This window comes from Pseudophryne corroboree, chromosome 10 (assembly GCF_028390025.1).
Source record: "Pseudophryne corroboree isolate aPseCor3 chromosome 10, aPseCor3.hap2, whole genome shotgun sequence".
Classification (NCBI taxonomy): Eukaryota; Metazoa; Chordata; class Amphibia; order Anura; family Myobatrachidae; genus Pseudophryne; species Pseudophryne corroboree.
In genome coordinates, this window is record NC_086453.1 from 190,593,077 (window position 1) to 190,612,461 (window position 19,385).

General features: G+C 49.0%; 1 protein-coding gene across 2 annotated transcripts in view; it reads left to right on the forward strand.

Moving 5' to 3' along the window:
• The window catches only part of SLC35E2B (solute carrier family 35 member E2B), a 260,653-nt gene that overhangs the window by 121,426 nt on the left and 119,842 nt on the right, over positions 1–19,385 (forward strand). For both annotated transcript variants that reach the window (XM_063942991.1, XM_063942990.1), the window contains exon 3: positions 15,186–15,321. In XM_063942991.1, coding sequence (XP_063799061.1) covers positions 15,186–15,321 — 136 coding nt within the window. The remainder of the gene's footprint in view (positions 1–15,185; positions 15,322–19,385) is intronic.

Genomic DNA, 19,385 nt, shown 5'->3' on the forward strand with positions numbered 1-19,385 from the left:
AGGGGGAGATTTTATGGTGTCTCTGGGAAAAAAGGATGCATACCTTCATGTCCCCATTAATCCACCTCATCAGGCGTACCTCAGAATTGCGGTACGGGATTGTCATTACCAATTTCAGACGTTGCCGTTTGTTCTCTCCACGGCCCGAGAATATTCACCAAGGTAATGGCGGAAATGATGGTGCTCCTGCGGAAGCAAGGTGTCACTATTATCACGTACTTGGTCGATCTCCTCATAAAAGCGAGATCAAGAGAGCAGTTGCTGAACAGCGTATCACTTTCTCTGGAAGTGTAACGGCAACACGGCTGGATTCTATGTATTCCAAAGTCGCAGTTGGTTCCTACAGCTCATCTGCCTCTTCTAGGCATGATCCTAGACACAGACCAGAAAAGGGTTTATCTCCCGATAGAGAGAGCTCAGGAGCTCGTGACACTGGTCAGGAATCTATTAAAACCAAAACAGGTGTCAGTGCATCACTGCACTCGAGTCCTGGGAAGGATGGTGGCATCATATGAGGCCATTCCCTTCGGCAGGTTCCATGCGAGGACCTTCCAATGGGACTTACTGGGCAAGTGGTCCGGATCACATCTTCAGATGCATCGGTTAATCACCCTATCCCCCAGGGCCAGGGTGTCTCTCCTGTGGTGGCTGCAGAGTGCTCACCTTCTCGAAGGTCGCAGATTCGGCATTCAGGACTGGGTCCTGGTGACCACGGATGCAAGCCTCCGAGGGTGGGGGGCAGTCACACAGGGAAGAAATTTCCAAGGGCGGTGGTCAAGTCAGGAGACTTGCCTTCACATCAATATCTTGGAATTAAGGGCCATATGCAACACCCCAAGTCAAGTGGAGAACCTGCTTCGCGACAAATCGGTGCTGATTCAGTCAGACAACATCACAGCAGTGGCTCATGTAAACCGCCAAGGCGGCACAAGGAGCAGAGTGGCGATGGCGGAAGCCACCAGAATTCTTCGCTGGGCGGAGAATCACGTAAGAGCACTGTCAGCAGTGTTCATTCCGGGAGTTGACAACTGGGAAGCAGACTTCCTCAGCTGGCACGACCTCCACACGGGAGAGTGGGGACTTCATCAAGAAGTCTTCACGCAGATTGCAAGGCGGTGGGAACTGCCACAGGTGGACATGATGGCATCCCGCCTCAACAAAAAGCTGCAAAGATATTGCGCCAGGTCAAGAGACACTCAGGCGATAACTGTAGATGCACTAGTGACACCGTGGGTGTTCCAGTCGGTTTATGTGTTTCCTCCTCTTCCTCTCATACCAAAGGTGCTGAGAATCATAAGAAAAGGAGGAGTGAGAACAATACTCATTGTTCCGGATTGGCCAAGAAGGACATGGTATCCAGATCTGCAAGAAATGCTCACAGAGGACCCATGGTCTCTGCCTCTCAGACAGGACTTGTTGCAGCAGGGGCCCTGTCTGTTCCATGACTTACCGCGGCTGCGTTTGATGGCATGGCGGTTGAACGCCGGATCCTAGCAGAAAAAGGCATTCCGGATGAGGTTATTCCTACGCTAATAAAGGCTAGGAAGGATGTGACGGCTAAACATTATCACCGTATATGGCGAAAATATGTTGCTTGGTGTGAGGCCAGGAATGCCCCTACGGAGGAATTCCAGCTGGGCCGTTTCCTTCACTTATTACAGTCGGGAGTGACATTGGGCCTGAAATTGGGTTCCATTAGGCTCCAGATTTCGGCCCTATCCATTTTCTTTCAAAAAGACCTGACTTCTCTTCCTGAAGTCCAGACGTTTGTGTAGGGAGTGCTACATATTCAGCCCCCTTTTGTGCCTCCAGTGGCATCTTGGGATCTTAACGTGGTGTTGAGTTTCCTGAAGTCACACTGGTTTGAGCCACTTAAAACCGTGGAGTTAAAATTTCTCAGGTGGAAAGTGGTCATGCTATTAGCCTTGGCTTCGGCTAGGCGTGTATCAGATTTAGCGGCTTTGTCGCATAAAAGCCCCTATCTGGTGTTCCATATGGACAGAGCAAAATTGCTGACCCGTCCACAATTCCTGCCTAAAGTGGTGTCATCTTTTCATATGAACCAACCCATTGTGGTGCCTGTGGCTACTCGTGACTTGGAGGATTCCGAGTTGCTGGATGTGGTCAGGGTTTTGAAGGTTTATGTAGCCAGAACGGCTAGAATCAGGAAAACTGAGTCGCTGTTTATCCTGTATGCAGCCAACAAGTTGGGTGCTCCTGCTTCAAAGCAAACTATTGCTCGCTGGATCTGTAACACGATTCAGCTGGCTCATTCTGCGGCTGGATTGCCGCTGCCAAAAATCAGTAAACGCCCACTCCACAAGGAAGGTGGGTTCTTCTTGGGCGGCTGCCCGAGGGGTCTCGGCATTACAGCTTTGCCGAGCAGCTACTTGGTCAGGTTAAAACACTTTTGCAAAGTTCTATAAGTTTGATACCCTGGCTGAGGAGGACCTTGTGTTTGCTCATTCGGTGCTGCAGAGTCATCCGCACTCTCCCGCCCGTTTGGGAGCTTTGGTATTATCCCCATGGTCCTTACGGAGTCCCCAGCATCCACTAGGACGTTATAGAAAATAAGATTTTACTTACTGGTAAATCTATTTCTCATAGTCCGTAGTGGATGCTGGGCGCCCGTCCCAAGTGCGGACTTCTTCTGCAATACTTGTGTATATAGTTATTGCTTAAATAAGGGTTATATTATGGTTGCATCAGCCTTGCTCTGATGCTCTGTTGTTGTTCATGCTGTTAACTGGGTAAGTTTATCACAAGTTATACGGTGTGATTGGTGTGGCTGGTATGAGTCTTGACCTGGATTCCAAAATCCGTTCCTTGTACTGTCAGCTCTTCCGGGCACAGTTTCTCTAACTGAGGTCTTGTGGAGGGACATAGAGGGAGGAGCCAGTGCACACCAGTATTCTAATGCTTTCTTAAAGTGCCCTGTCTCCTGCGGAGCCCGTCTATTCCCCATGGTCCTTACGGAGTACCCAGCATCCACTACGGACTACGAGAAATAGATTTACCGGTAAGTAAAATCTTATTTTCTCATACGTCCTAGAGGATGCTGGGGATGCTTCAAGAACCATGGGGTATAGACTGGATCCGCAGGAGACATGGGCACACTATAAGACTTTGGGTGTGAACTGGCTCCTCCCTCTATGCCCCGACTCCAGTTAGATTCTGTGCCCAGTGAGATTGGATGCATACTGAGGAGCTCTCCAAAGTTTCTCAGAAAAAGATTTTATTTAGGATTGTTATTTTCAGGGAGACCTGCTGGCTACAGGCTCCCTGCATAGTGGGAGTGAGGGGAGAGAAGCAGACCTACTTCTTAAGAGTTCAAGGGCTCTGCTTCTTAGGCTACTGGACACCATTAGCTCCAGAGGGTTCGATCACTACGGTACGCCTGGCTGCTTGTTCCCGGAGCCGCGCCGTCAACCCCCTCACAAAGCCGGAAGATAGAAGCCAGGTAAGTATGAGAAGATCAGAAGACTTCAGTGACGGCAGAAGAGGTACCGTGCTGCACGCCATGCTCCCACACATACCGCAGGGTGCAGGGGGGGCGCCCTGGGCAGCATGAGACCTCAAGTTCAGACTGGCATGTGTTATAACAGTGCCCCGGGCACTAGTTAAGGAACCCCCACCAGTATAAGCATAGATTTAAGCGGGACTGAAGTGCGCCATGTAGTGGGCGGGGCTTCGGCGACACAGCTCTGATCAGCGCCATTTTCTCTCCTCAGAAGCTGCAGAGACGCTGGCCCTGTCCTCCGCACTGCTGTACAAGTAACAGGGTGAAAAGGGGGGCACAAATAATTTGGTGCTGATTTGTTTATATATAAAGCGCTAACAGGTCTGGACAGTCATTTTACTGGCCTCCGTACCGGGATAGGCGCTGGGTGTGAGCTGGCAGAACTCTCTCTGTGTCCCTCTTGCAGGCTTTATTGTGGGTCTGTCTCCTATAGCCCCAGTGTGGTTGTGGGTGTCGGTACGTGTGTGTCGACATGTCAGAGGCTGAATGCTCTTCCCAGGAGGAGGCTGGAGTGGGGACAGAAAATACTGAGAGTGACCGTGTCGGCACCGCCGACGGATGATTGGGTGAATATGTTGAGTGTTTTAAACGCAAATGTGACTAAGTTGACTAAGAGATTTGATAAATCTGAGTCTAAGAACCAAACATGGAGGAAATCCATGGAAGATGCTTTGTCACAGACCCAGACCCTTTTGGGGTCACAGAAATGTGCATTTGCCCAGATAGTAGATACAGATACCGACACGGACTCTGATTCCAGTGTCGACTATAGTGATGGCAGATTACATCCAAAACTGTCTAAGAGTATTCAGTACATGATTGTGGCAATAAAAGACGTACTACATATCACTGAGGACCCTGCTGTTCCTGATACTAGGGTCTGTATGTTTAAAGGAAAGAAACCTGAGGTAACGTTTCCTCCCTCTCATGAACTGAACGCTCTTTTTGAAAAGGCTTCGGAAAATCCTGACAAGAAGATACAGGTTCCCAAAGGAATTCCAGTGGCATATCCGTTCCCCTCTGGGGACAGGGAAAGGTGGGAGTCAATCCCCACAGTAGACAAAGCTTTATCGCGTCTATCCAAAAAGGTGGCGCTTCCGTCCCCTGACACGGCAGCCCTAAAGGATCCTGCAGATCGTAAGCAGGAAAATACACTAAAATCCATTTATGTCACTACATGGTCGCTACTCGGGCCTGCCGTTGCTGCGGCATGGGTGAGTAGCGCTATTGAAAGGTGGGCAGATAACTTGTCATCTGAGGTAGATTCCCTAGACAGGGATAGTGTGCTTTTGACTCTGGGTCACATCAGGGACGCTGCAGCATATTTAAAAGAAGCTGTAAGGGATATTGTCCTTTTGGGTTCAAGGGCCAATGCCATGGCGGTCTCAGCAAGGAGAGCGTTGTGGATACATCAATGGAATGCTAATGCTGACTCTAAGAAGGCGATGGAGTCTCTTCCGTTTAATGGTAGGGTCTTGTTTGGCGACGGCCTCACTGACCCGGTGTCTACGGCTACCGTGGGTAAGTCTTCATTTTTACCTTATGTCCCTGCACAGCAGAAGAAATCGCCTCACTATCAGATGCAGTCCTTTCGGCCCAATAAAATAAAAAAAGGACGTGGGTCCTCCTTCCTTGCTGCGAGGGGGAAAGGACGGGGAAAAAGGTCACAGGCTGTGGCAAGTTCCCAGGAGCAGAAGTCCTCTCCGGCTTCTACCAAATCCACTGCATGACGCTGGGGCTCCTCTGCAGGAGTCCGCTCCAGTGGGGGCACGTCTCAAACTCTTCAGTCAGGTCTGGATGCACTCGGACCTGGATCCTTGGATAGTAGACATAATAACCCAAGAGTACAAGTTAGAGTTTCAAGACGTGCCCCCTCACCGATTTTTCAAATCAGCCTTGCCAGCTTCTCTTCCAGAAAGGAAGATAGTAAGCGCTGCCATACTAAAGTTGTGTCAAAATCAAGTGATTGTCACGGTACCCCCATCTCAACAGGGGTAAGGTTTTTATTCGAGCCTGTTCGTGGTCCCGAAGCCGGATGGCTTAGTCAGACCGCTTCTAAACCTAAAATACTTCAATTTCTTTCTGAAAAAATTCAAGTTCAAGATGGAGTCTCTAAGAGCAGTGATCTCCAGTCTGGAGGAGGGGGATTTTATGGTGTCGGTCGACATAAATGATGCCTACTTACATGTCCCCATATATCCTCCACATCAGGCTTACCTGAGATTTGCTGTGCAGGATTGTCATTACCAATTTCAGACGTTGCCTTTTGGTCTGTCCAAGGATTTTCACCAAAGTAATGGCGGAAATGATGGTTCTCCTGCGAAAGCAGGGAATCACAATTATCCCGTACTTGGACGATCTCCTTATAAAGGCGAGGTCCAAGGAGCAATTGTTGAAGAATGTTGCTCTTTCATTGACGATTCTGCAACAACACGGTTGGCTCCTAAATTTGCCAAAATCACAGTTGAATCCAACTGTGGCTTTGGCGTTTGCAAGGCGAGTGTCTGAGTTGGCAGCTTTGTCTCACAAAAGCCCCTATTTGATTTTCCATGCTGATAGAGCGGAGTTGAGAACTCGTCAACAATTTCTGCCAAAAGTGGTTTCATCATTTCATGTTAACCAGCCAATTGTGGTGCCAGTGGCTACTGACGCCTTGGCGGAGTCAAAGTCTCTCGATGTGGTCAGAGCTTTGAAGATCTATGTCGCCAGAACGGCGCAGATTAGGAAAACAGAGTCTCTGTTTGTCCTGTGGGCTCCCAACAAGATTCGGGCTCCTGCTTCTAAGCAGACTATTGCGCGTTGGATTTGTAATCTGATTCAGCAGGCTCATTCTACGGCTGTCGTTCCTGGGTATGATTCTGGATACAGAATTGCAGAGAGTTTTTCTTCCAGTGGAAAAAGCTCTAGAAATACAGAACATGGCAAAACAGATTCTGAAACCGGCAAAGGTGTCAGTTCTTCACTGCACTCGGTTGCTGGGGAAGATGGTGGCGGCTTACGAGGCCATTCCGTATGGCAGGTTCCATGCTAGGGTGTTTCATTGGACCTGCTGGACCAGTTGTCCGGGTCTCACCTGGACATGCATCGGAAAATTATTCTATCTCCCAGGACCAGAATTTCCCTTCTGTGGTGGCTACACAGTTCTCACCTTCTGGAGGGACGCAGGTTTGGGATTCAGGATTGGATCCTGGTGAGCACGGATGCAAGCCTCCGAGGCTGGGGAGCAGTCACACAGGGAAGAAACTTTCAGGGAAAGTGGTCAAGCCAGGAAGCTTGTCTACACATAAACATTCTGGAATTAAGAGCCATCCACAACGGCATACTGCAAGCAGAACATCTTCTTCGTGGTCTGCCGGTCTTGATTCAGTCAGACAACGTGACAGCAGTGGCGTACATAAACCGCCAAGGCGGAACAAAGAGCAGATCGGCGATGGCCGAGGCCACGAAGATTCTTCGCTGGGCGGAAAGACATGCCAGCGCTCTGGCAGCGGTCTTCATTCCAGGAGTGGACAACTGGGAAGCAGACTTCCATCAGCAGACACGATCTCCATCCAGGAGAGTGGGGTCTTCATCAAGAGGTCTTTGCAGAAGTGACAAGTCGTTGGGGAGTTCCTCAAGTGGACATGATGGCATCCCGCCTCAACAGGAAACTTCAGAGATATTGTTCCAGGTCAAGGGACCCTCAGGCGATAGCTGTGGACACCCTAGTGACACCGTTGGTGTTTCAGTTGGTCTGTGTATTCCCTACACTTCCACTCATTCCAAAGGTGATAAAAATTATAAGATGAACAAGGGTTCAGGCGATCCTCATTGTTCCAGATTGACCAAAAAGGGCCTGGTATCCAGATCTTCAGGAGTTGCTCATAGAAGATCCCTGGCCTCTTCCTCTTCGGGAGGACCTGTTACAACAGGGGCCGTGCGTGTATCAGGACTTACCACGGCTACGTTTGACGGCGTGGCGGTTGAACGCCAAATCCTAGCCCGAAAGGGTAATCCCAGTGAAGTCATTCCTACACTTCTTCAGGCTAGAAAAGAAGTAACGGCAAAGCATTACCACCGTATTTGGAGAAAATGTGTCTTGGTGTGAATCCAAGAAGGTTCCTACGGAAGAATTTCACCTGGGGCATTTGCTCCATTTCCTACAAGCAGGTGTGGATGTGGGCCTAAAGTTAGGCTCTATTAAAGTACAGATTTCGGCCTTGTCGATCTTTTTTCAAAGGAAATTGGCCTCCATTCCAGAAGTTCAGACCTTCGTAAAAGGTGTGCTGCACATTCAACCTCCCTTTGTGCCCCCAGTGGCACCATGGGACCTTAATGTGGTGTTGCAATTCTTGCAATCACATTGGTTTGAACCTTTTGCGCAAGGCTGAGTTAAAATTCCTTACTTGGAAAGTGGTCATGTTGTTGGCTTTGGCGTTTGCAAGGCGAGTGTCTGAGTTGGCAGCTTTGTCTCACAAAAGCCCCTATTTGATTTTCCATGCTGATAGAGCGGAGTTGAGAACTCGTCAACAATTTCTGCCAAAAGTGGTTTCATCATTTCATGTTAACCAGCCAATTGTGGTGCCAGTGGCTACTGACGCCTTGGCGGAGTCAAAGTCTCTCGATGTGGTCAGAGCTTTGAAGATCTATGTCGCCAGAACGGCGCAGATTAGGAAAACAGAGTCTCTGTTTGTCCTGTGGGCTCCCAACAAGATTCGGGCTCCTGCTTCTAAGCAGACTATTGCGCGTTGGATTTGTAATCTGATTCAGCAGGCTCATTCTACGGCAGGATTGCCGTTACCGAAATCGGTGAAAGCCCATTCTACCAGAAAGGTGGGCTCATCCTGGGCGGCTGCCCGGGGAGTCTCGGCGTTACAACTTTGCCAAGCTGCTACTTGGTCGGGTTCAAACACCTTTGCGAAGTTTTACATGTTTGATACCCTGGCGGAGGAGGACCTCTTGTTTGGTCAATCGGTGCTGCAGAGTCATCCGCACTCTCCCGCCCGTTCTAGAGCTTTGATATAAACCCCATGGTTCTTGAAGCATCCCCAGCATCCTCTAGGATGTATGAGAAAATAGGATTTTAATACCTACCGGTAAATCCTTTTCTCTTAGTCCGTAGAGGATGCTGGGCGCCCGTCCCAGTGCGGGCTGTATCTGCAGTTTGGTTATAGTTACGCTCATGTTGCGTTGAGTTCAGTCAATCTGTGACTGTTGTTGGTCATGCCGTTGCATGCGTTGTTGTTGAATGCCATGTTGTACGGCGTGTTAGTGGTGTGAGCTGGTATGTATCTCACCTTAGCTTAAAATAATTAAATAAATCCTTTTCCTCGAAATGTCCGTCTCCTTGGGCACAGTTCCTATAACTGGAGTCTGGAGGAGGGGCATAGAGGGAGGAGCCAGTTCACACCCATTCAAAGTCTTATAGTGTGCCCATGTCTCCTGCGGATCCCGTCTATACCCCATGGTTCTTGAAGCATCCCCAGCATCCTCTACGGACTAAGAGAAAAGGACTTACCGGTAGGTATTAAAATCATATTTTTCACCTGCTGTTATTTACTGTCTTCGGGTAATTGGATTGGCCCATAATTTTAATGAAAAGTCTCATGCCTCAAAATGCCGGCTTCCACTTGGCATAAGAGATGTGTACTGTTAGGGCTATTTCACATAGGGCGGTTTTGGCCGTCTGGCAATAAATCAGATGGCTTTTTACCTTTCATTTCTCTTGCATCCTAGAGGATACTGGGGTCCATTTAGCACCATGGGGGTATAGACTGGTCCACTAGGAGCCATGGGCACTTTAAGAATTTGATAGTGTGGGCTGGCTCCTCCCTCTATGCCCCTCCTGCCAGACTCGGTTTAGAAAATGTGCCCGGAGGAGCCGGTCACGCTGAAGGAAGCTCCTGAAGAGTTTTCTGCTTTTATTTTCTATGTTTATTTTCAGGCAGGTCTGGATGGCACCAGCCTGCCTGCTTCGTGGGACTTAGGGGGAAAACGGCCCAACCTTTTGAAGGGTTAATGGTCCCGTTCCCCGCTGACAGGACACTGAGCTCCTGAGGGAACTATTCGCAAGCCCCACCACGGCGAGCGTACATTCCCGCAGCATGCCGCCACCCCTAACAGAGCCAGAAGAATGAAGAGTGGGGAGTACTGAGCCGGCGTCCCTGTTAGGCGGCACAAGGGTACGGAGACGCACAGCTTCTAAACGGGGCGGAATGCATCTCCAGACACAGTACACAACTGTATCTTAGTACACTGTACACAGTACCCAAACTGGCAAACACAGCCTTAAAATGGTTCTGCTCCATTTTAAGCACAAAAATTACCTCAGCCAGTTTTAAAAAAAAAAAAGCGGAATGTCCGCACGCCATTGAAGGGACATGGCTTTTCTTTGAGAGGATCCAGAAGCTGAACAGCGCCATTTTCCCTCTGCAGTGGTCACAGTCGCTGACTGACAGGGATGCGCAGCTCCTCCGGTTTGACTCCAATTACCTCAGCGATACCAGGGGGTTATAGCAGGGGGGGGAGCAACAATTAGTGTACTAAGTCCCCTATCAGGGTACTTAGTCTGCGACCCAGCTAAGCTTGGCATTAGTGGTAAGGGCGCGGTGGGGGCTGGCTCCAAACAACTGTGTCTCTCTGAAGGGCTCTTTGTGGGTTACTTGTGCTTAACCTTTTCGTGTGTGTGTGTGTGTGTCTGTGTATACTTGTCACATTTACATTATGTCAGGCAAAGAGTGTGTTTCCTTTACAGCGGAGTGTTCCTCTTCACCAGGGAGCTCACTACTGGGTACTCAGGGTTCACAGAATAGCGGGGCTGAACCAGTGTGGGTTAATACTCTTAAAGGAATGATCTCCACTCTCTACAAAATTGTCCCGCAATGAGAAAGAGACGCAGTACTTAAAACAGACTGTAGATGAGTTTATGAACAGAGATTCAGTCTCCGAAACAGCGTCTCAATCCCCTCCCATTTGTTCGCTAAAGCAATCTCTGGCCCATGTCCTGCAGTCTGACTCTGACGGGTCAGACATGGAGGAGGGTGAGGTGGATTTGGAGGAAGGGGGGGGGGGGGTGGATGTGGCTCTGTCACAGGTAATAGAGGCTCTTAAAGAGGCTATCAGAGATGTTCTGCATATTCCTGATAAGGTGTTGGGAGTGTGAGGAATCTTATTTTAATGTAAAAAAAGAAGTCCACAGTCCCTTTTCCTGCGTCAATGAAATTGAATACCCTGTTTGAAGAACCACGCGTTATTCCTGATTAGAAATTTCAGATCCTTAAAAGGTTGCTCTCATCTTTTCTTTTTACTCTGGAGGATAGGAAAAAATGGGTGGAAGCCATAAAAGAAATAGGCTTGCTTAATGCACGCACCACCGCTATGGCAGTGTCGGCATGCACGGGCTTGTGGCTACGCCAGTGGACTGCTGACGCGGACTCCAGGAAAGGCGTGGAAGGCCTACCATTCACAGGAGAAGCCTTATTTGGAGATGAACTAGACAAATGGATCTCCACAGCTACTGCGGGTAAGTCTATGTATCTTCCTTCCACAGCCGACCCAACCAAGAAGTCTTATTCAGCTTCTAAGTTGCAGTCCTTTCGGACGGCCAAGTTCAAGGGCAAATCCAGGGGTGCTTCTACGTCCTTCAGCGGCGCAAGAGGTAAACCATGCAAGCCAGCAACTGCAGGTGCTCAGGAACAGAGCTCAGGCTCTGCTTCCTCAAAGACTTCAGCATGACGGTGGGCCGTCAGGTGGGAGCCCGACTACTATTCTTCAGTCAGATCTGGTCAAGTTTGTGCCAGGATCCCTGGGTCATAGATTTTATTTCCCAGGACTGCAGACTGGAGTGCCAAGAGCTCCCATCTCACAGATTCTTCAAATCAGGGTTACCAGTTTCACAAGAGGCAAGTATAACTTTACAGCATGCCATCCAAAAGCTGGTACAGACTCAGGTCATTGTTCCAGTTCCACCTCATCTGCAAAACAAGGGGTATTATTCCAACTTGTTAGTAGTCCCGAAACTGGACGGTTCGGTAAGACCAATTTTGAACCTCAAGTCGCTGAACCCGTACTTACGAGTGTTCAAATTCAAGATGGATTCTCTGAGAGCGGTGATCTCGGGTCTGGAGGAAGTGGAATTCCTAGTGTCTGGATATCAAGTATGCGTACCTTCACATTCCAATGTGGCCACTTCATCAGGCTTATCTACAGTTTGCACTGCAGGACTGTCACTACCAGTTCCAGGCCCTGCCATTTGGTCTCTCCACGGCACCGAGGGTGTTCACCAAGGTGATGGCAGAGATGATGTTTCTACTCCGCAAACCAGGAGTGAACATAATTCCGTACCAGGACGGTCTCCTGATAAAAGCACCATCCAGCGAAAGGTTGCTGGACAGCATTGGTCTCTCAACCAAACTCCTTCAGGATCACGGGTTTTCTGAACCTTCCGAAATCTCGCCTAGAGCCAACATGGAGGCTCCCATTCCTGGGAATGATACTGGACATGGAGTCACAAAAAGTGTTCCTTTCATTGGAAAAGGCATTGGTAATCCAGTCGATGGTTCGGGATGTCCTGAAGCCAACCCGGGTGTTGGTGCATCTTTGCATTCGCCTTCTGGGGAAAATTGAGGCCTCTTACAAGGCTCTTCAATACAGAAGGTTTCACGCAAGACCCTTCCAGCTCGATCTGTTGGACAAATGGTCCAGATCGCATCTTCACATGCACCAGAGGATCCGTCTGTCGCCAAAAGCCAGGATCTCCCTTCTATGGTGGGTACAGACTTATCACCTCGTCGGAGGTTCGGAATTCAGAACTGGATTCTGTTAACCACAGATGCAAGCCTCAGAGGTTGAGGTGCAGTCACTCAAGGGGTGCAGTTTCAAGGAAGATGATCAAGTCAGGAAGTCGTCCTTCCAATCAACTTTCTGGAACTCAGGGCCATATACAACGCCCTTCTGCAGGCCTCACATCTTCAAGATCAGGCCATTCAGGTCCAGTCGGACAATGTGACGGCAGTGACGTACATAAACTGACAGGGCGGACCGAAGAGCAGAGCAGCAATGTCAGAGGTGTCAAGAATTCTCCTCTGGGCAGAAAGAAATGCTGTGGCATTGTCGGCGGTCTTCATTCCAGGAGTAGGCAACTGGGAAGCAGACTTCCTCAGCAGACACGACCTGCACCCGGGGGAGTGGGGCCTTCACCCGGAAGTGTTCAGGTGCTTGACAAGTCGATGGGGATATCCACAGATCGACATGATGGCCTCTCGGCTCAACTAGAAGCTCAATCTATATTGTTCCAGGTCGAGAGACCCACAGGCAGTGGCGCTAGACGCACTGATTACTCCATGGGTCTATCAGATGGTGTACGTGTTTCCTCCACTTCCTCTGATCCCACGAATTCTAAAGAGAATAAAAAGGGAAAAGGTTCAAGCAATTCTCATTGCTCCAGACTGGCCAAGAAGGGCCTGGTATGCGGACCTTCTGGATATGCTCCTCGAAGATCCGTGGCCTCTACCTCTTCGTGAGGATCTTCTGCAACAGGGCCCGTTTGTCTATCAGGACTTACCGCGGCTACGTTTGATGGCATGGAAGTTGAGCGTCTGATTCTAGCCGGGAGAGGGGTCACTAACAAGGTTTTCCTGACTATGATCCAAGCCAGGAAGGGGGTAACGTCTAAGCATTACCTTCGCATTTGGAAGAAATACGTCTCTTGGTGTAAGAGCAGAAATTATTCTGCGGTGGTATTTCATCTGGGACGTTTCCTGCTTTTTCTACAGGCAGGTGAGGATGTGGACCTGCGTCTGGGCTCCTTAAAAGTCCAGACTTCGGTCTTGTCCATTTTCTTTCAGAAACAATTGGCTTCTCTCCCTGAGGTCCAGACGTTCTTGAAAGGTGTTCTGCACATCCAACCTCCCTTTGTGCCTCCCACGGCACCTTGGGATCTCAGCGTGGTGCTGCAGTTCCTCCAATCGGACTGGTTTGAACCGTTACAGGAGGTGGACATAAGATATCTTATGTGGAAGACCGTCACACTGTTGGCCTTGGCTTCAGCAAGATGTGTGTCGGAGTTGGGGGCTTTGTCTCATAAATGTCCCTGTTTAATTTTCCATGAGGACAGAGCTGAACTCAGAACTCGTCAGCAATTTCTTCCTAAGGTGGTGTCTGCGTTTCACATCAACCAGCCTATTCTGGTTCCGGTTGTCACCGACACTTCTGCTACTTCAAAGTCTTTGGATGTTGTGAGGGCTTTGAAGGTGTATGTGAAGCGAACAGCTCATCACAGAAAATTGGATTCACTGTTTGTTCTTTATGATCCCAATAAGTTTGGGTCTCCTGCTTCAAAGCAGTTCATTGCATGCCGGATCAGACTTACTATCCAGCATGCTTCTTCCACGACAGGTTTGCCATGTCCAAAATCTGTACAGGCCCACTCTACTAGGTCAGTGGGTTCTTCCTGGGCGGATGCCGAGCAGCTACTTGATCAGGTTCGAACACGTTTGTTAAGCTCTACAAGTTCGATACTTTGGCCTCTGAGGATCTTCAGTTTGGTCAATCGGTTCTGCAGAAGCTTCAGCACTCTCCCAACCGGTTTGGGAGCTTTGGTACATCCCCATTATACTAAATGGACCCCAGTATCGTCTAGGACGTATGAGAAAATAGGATTTTAATTAGCTACCGGTAAATCCTTTTCTCGTTGTCCGTAGAGGATAATGGGTGCTCTCCCAGTGCTTCGTTCTTCCTGCAGTGTTACTTGGTTAAGTAATGTTGGTTCAGCCGTTGCTGTTCCTGTTTCAAGTTTGGTTAGATTGGCTTTCCTCTTGTTGTGTGTGCTGGTTCGGAATCTCAGCACTGTCCTTATCTATCCTCTCAAAGTATATCCGTCTCCTCGGGCAAAGTTTCCTAGACTGAGTCTGGTAGGAGGGGCATAGAGGGAGGAGCCAGCCCACACTGTCAAATTCTTAAGGTACCCATGGCTTATAGTGGACCCGTCTATACCCCCATGGTACTAAATGGACTCCAGTATCCTCTACGGACTACGAGAAAAGGATTTACCGGTAGGTAATTAAAATACTATTTTTGTTCCAGTGAAAGGAACAACTACATTAGGCCATTCAAACTGCGCGAACACGCAGCGGCCGCCGTGTTACAGCCGTCTCCAGTCCACCAATGAGTAGGACTGCTGCCGTCCGGCTGCTGCTACTGTTGCGGTGGCCGCTGCTGAGCATGCCCATAAAATCCAACATGGCACAAAGACGTTGTGTGGGAAAGCCACTGATTCGTGGCCCCCAAAAAATGGGTGGCTCTTTTTAATCTATGAAAACAGCCCTGTGTGAAATAGCCCATTGTGTAACTGTTAGGCTGTTTTTAAAAATGTGACACTGAATGGTTTTCACATTTGACAAGTTATTCACCACCTTTACTATAAAAAAAAATAAAAAAAAAATTGGAAAGACTTTTCGTGTGCATGTTATAGTTGACACAATTCCAGCGCTTATATATATTCAGGATCTTTGCTGACCAGTTGTGGTGCTCAGTGGGTCTCTCCAGCGTAGGAGAGATACGACACACTGTCCTTGATTGAAAGCCAGCTTTCATGTTTTTTGGAGATGCTGTTTGCACATATTGTGGGATCTCAGGGAAAAGTGTTCATGGTATTTTATAGTTATTTATGTACCTCCTCTTATTTTAGGTGCTGTCCAAATGTTGACAACCACTTTCATTGGCTGCATCAAGATGTTCATTCCCTGTTGTCTGTACCAGCACAAAACACGCCTTAGTTACCCTCCAAACTTCATCATGATAATGCTGTTTGTGGGAATTATGAGGTAATTGTTTGGTTACTGGTGGAACTATTGGTGTAATTATGTGGGGAGAATTTAATTCTGTTTGGGTGTCCAAAGCTCCCATTTAAAGCGGACACATCTGTAGGTGTCTTGGTAAAGGTGTGATACTATGGACCCTATGTATATGAGACAATGTAGAGTGATTCATTGACTATGTAATGGCACAGAGCTGAAAGGCACCTCTGGTGACTTAATATCCTTCTCTTTCAATGTATGGGGTATGCGATTTCTTCCAATAAATGCATGGTCTTCTGAGCATATACATGTCCACTGTTCTAGTCTTCATTACCTTCAGTAAAACATAGGTGGCCATTCAACATAACATCATTAGTGGATAGAAATTGTGAGCTCTTTAGGACAAATTTAAACATTATGCCACTTCTGATGTGGATTTTATAACGGCACATTGTCCTTATGTATTGCCAGCTATTTTTTTTCATAGTCTTTCTCTGACGTCCTAGTGGATGCTGGGAACTCCGAAAGGACCATGGGGAATAGCGGCTCCGCAGGAGACTGGGCACAACTAAAGAAAGCTTTTAGGTCACCTGGTGTGCACTGGCTCCTCCCACTATGACCCTCCTCCAAGCCTCAGTTAGATTTTGTGCCCGGCCGAGGTTGGATGCACACTAGGGGCTCTCCTGAGCTTCTAAAAAGAAAGTATATAATTAGGTTTTTTATTTTACAGTGAGACCTGCTGGCAACAGGCTCACTGCAGCGAGGGACTAAGGGGAGAAGAAGCGAACCTACCTGCTTGCAGCTAGCTTGGGCTTCTTAGGCTACTGGACACCATTAGCTCCAGAGGGATCGACCGCATGGAACTGGCCTTGGTGTTCGGTCCCGGAGCCGCGCCGCCGTCCCCCTTACAGAGCCAGAAGCAAGAAGAGTCCGGAAAATCGGCGGCAGAAGACATCAGTCTTCACCAAGGTAGCGCACAGCACTGCAGCTGTGCGCCATTGCTCCTCATACACACTTCACACTCCGGTCACTGAGGGTGCAGGGCGCTAGGGGGGGGCGCCCTGAGCAGCAATAAAAACACCTTGGCTGGCAAAAATACCACAATATATAGCCCCAGAGGCTATATATGTGATAATTACCCCTGCCAGAATCCATAAAAAAGCGGGAGAAAAGTCAGCGAAAAAGGGGCGGAGCTATCTCCTTCAGCACACTGGCGCCATTTCTCCCTCACAGCTCCGCTGGAAGGAAGCTCCCTGGCTCTCCCCTGCAGTCTACACTACAGAAAAGGGTAAAAAAGAGAGGGGGGGGGCACTAAATTTAGGCGCAGTATATATAACAGCAACTATAGGGGACATAATTCAGTTAGTCCCTGCATTATATAGCGCTCTGGTGTGTGCTGGCATACTCTCACTCTGTCTCCCCAAAGGGCTTTTGTGGGTTCTGTCCTCTGTTAGAGCATTCCCTGTGTGTGTGCGGTGTGTCGGTACGGCTGTGTCGACATGTTTGATGAGGATAATGATGTGGAGGCGGAGCAGATGCCTATAGAAGGGATGTCACCCCCTGCGGGGCAGACACCTGAGTGGATGGACTTATGGAAGGAATTGCGTGCACGTGTCGACTCCTTACACAAAAAATTTGACGACATGCCAAATGCGGGACAGCCGGCTTCTCAGCTCGTGCCTGTCCAGGCGTCTCAAAGGCCATCGGGGGCTCTAAAACGCCCGCTACCTCAGATGGCAGACGCGGATGTCGACACGGATACTGACACCAGTGTCGACGACGATGAGTCTAGTCTAATGTCCACTAAGGCCATTCGTTGCATGATTGAAGCAATGAAAGAGGTGTTACAAATTTCTGATATAAACCCAGGTACCCCTAAAAAGGGTATTATGTTTGGGGAGAAAAAACTACCCGTAGTTTTTCCCCCATCAGAAGAATTAAATGAAGTGTGTGAAGAAGCGTGGGCTTTCCCTGATAAAAGATTGGTAATCTCTAAGAAGTTACTAATGGCGTTCCCTTTCCCGCCAGAGGATAGGTCACGTTGGGAGACACCCCCTAGGGTGGATAAAGCGCTCACACGTTTGTCTAAAAAGGTGGCACTACCGTCTCCGGATACGGCCGCCCTCAAGGAACCTGCTGATAGAAAGCAGGAGGCGATCCTGAAGTCTGTATATACACACTCAGGCATTATACTTAGACCAGCTATTGCGTCAGCATGGATGTGCAGTGCTGCCGCTGCGTGGTCAGATTCCCTGTCAGAAAATATTGACACCCTAGACAGGGACACTATTCTGCTAACCATAGAGCATATAAAAGACTCAGTCTTATACATGAGAGATGCACAGAGGGAGATCTGCCGGCTGGCATCTAAAATAAGTGCATTGTCCATTTCTGCTAGGAGAGGCTTATGGACTCGCCGGTGGACAGGGGATGCAGATTCAAAAAGGCACATAGAAGTTTTGCCTTATAAGGGTGAGGAGTTATTTGGGGATGGTCTCTCGGACCTAGTTTCCACAGCAACTGCTGGGAAGTCAGCATTTTTACCCCATGTTCCCTCACAGCCTAAAAAGGTTTTATCAGGTACAGTCCTTTCGGACTCAGAAAAACAGGCATGGAAAAGGCGGGTCTTTTCTGTCCAGAGGCAGAGGTAGGGGAAAAAGGCTGCAACAAACAGCAGGTTCCCAGGAGCAAAAGTCCTCCCCCGCTTCTTCCAAGTCCGCCGCATGACGGTGGGGCTCCACAGGCGGAGCCAGGTACGGTGGGGGGCCGCCTCAAAAATTTCAGCGATCAGTGGGCTCGCTCACAGGTGGATCCCTGGATCCTGCAAATAGTATCTCAAGGGTACAAACTGGAATTCGAGGCGTCTCCACCCCACCGGTTCCTAAAATCTGCCTTGCCGATTACTCCTTCAGACAGGGAGGCTGTGCTAGCGGCAATTCACAAGCTTTATTCCGAGCAGGTGATAATCAAGGTGCCACTACTTCAACAAGGACGGGGTTACTATTCCACACTGTTTGTGGTACCGAAACCGGACGGTTCGGTGAGACCCATTTTAAATTTGAAATTCTTGAACACATACATAAAAAAATTCAAGTTCAAGATGGAATCGCTCAGGGCGGTTATTGCAAGCCTGGACGAGGGGGATTACATGGTATCCCTGGACATCAAGGATGCTTACCTGCATGTCCCCATTTACTATCCTCACCAGGAGTACCTCAGATTTGTGGTACAGGATTGCCATTACCAATTCCAGACGCTGCCGTTTGGACTCTCCACGGCATCGATGGTGTTTACCAAGGTAATGGCGGAAATGATGATACTCCTTCGAAGAAAGGGAGTTTTAATTATCCCGTACTTGGACGATCTCCTAATAAAGGCGAGGTCCAAGGAGCAGTTGTTGGTGGGAGTAGCACTATCTCAGGAGGTGCTACACCAGCACGGTTGGATTCTGAATATTCCAAAATCACAGCTGGTTCCGACGACACGTCTACTGTTCCTGGGTATGATTCTGGATACAGTCCAGAAAAAAGTGTTTCTCCCGGAGGAGAAAGCCAAGGAGCTGTCATCTCTAGTCAGAGACCTCCTGAAACCAAAACAGGTATCGGTGCATCACTGCACGCGGGTCCTGGGAAAGATGGTGGCTTCTTACGAAGCAATTCCTTTCGGCAGGTTCCATGCCAGAATCTTTCAGTGGGACCTGTTGGACCAATGGTCCGGATCGCATCTTCAGATGCATCGCCTAATAACCCTGTCTCCAAGAACCAGGGTGTGTCTGCTGTGGTGGCTGCAGAGTGCTCATCTTCTAGAGGGCCGCAGATTCGGCATACAGGACTGGGCCCTGGTGACCACGGATGCCAGCCTTCGAGGCTGGGGGGCAGTCACACAGGGAAGAAACTTCCAAGGACTATGGTCGAGTCAGGAGACTTCCCTACACATAAATATTCTGGAACTAAGGGCCATTTACAATGCCCTAAGTCAGGCAAAATCCCTGCTTCTACACCAGCCGGTACTGATCCAGTCAGACAACATCACGGCAGTCGCCCATGTAAATCGACAGGGCGGCACAAGAAGCAGGATGGCAATGGCAGAAG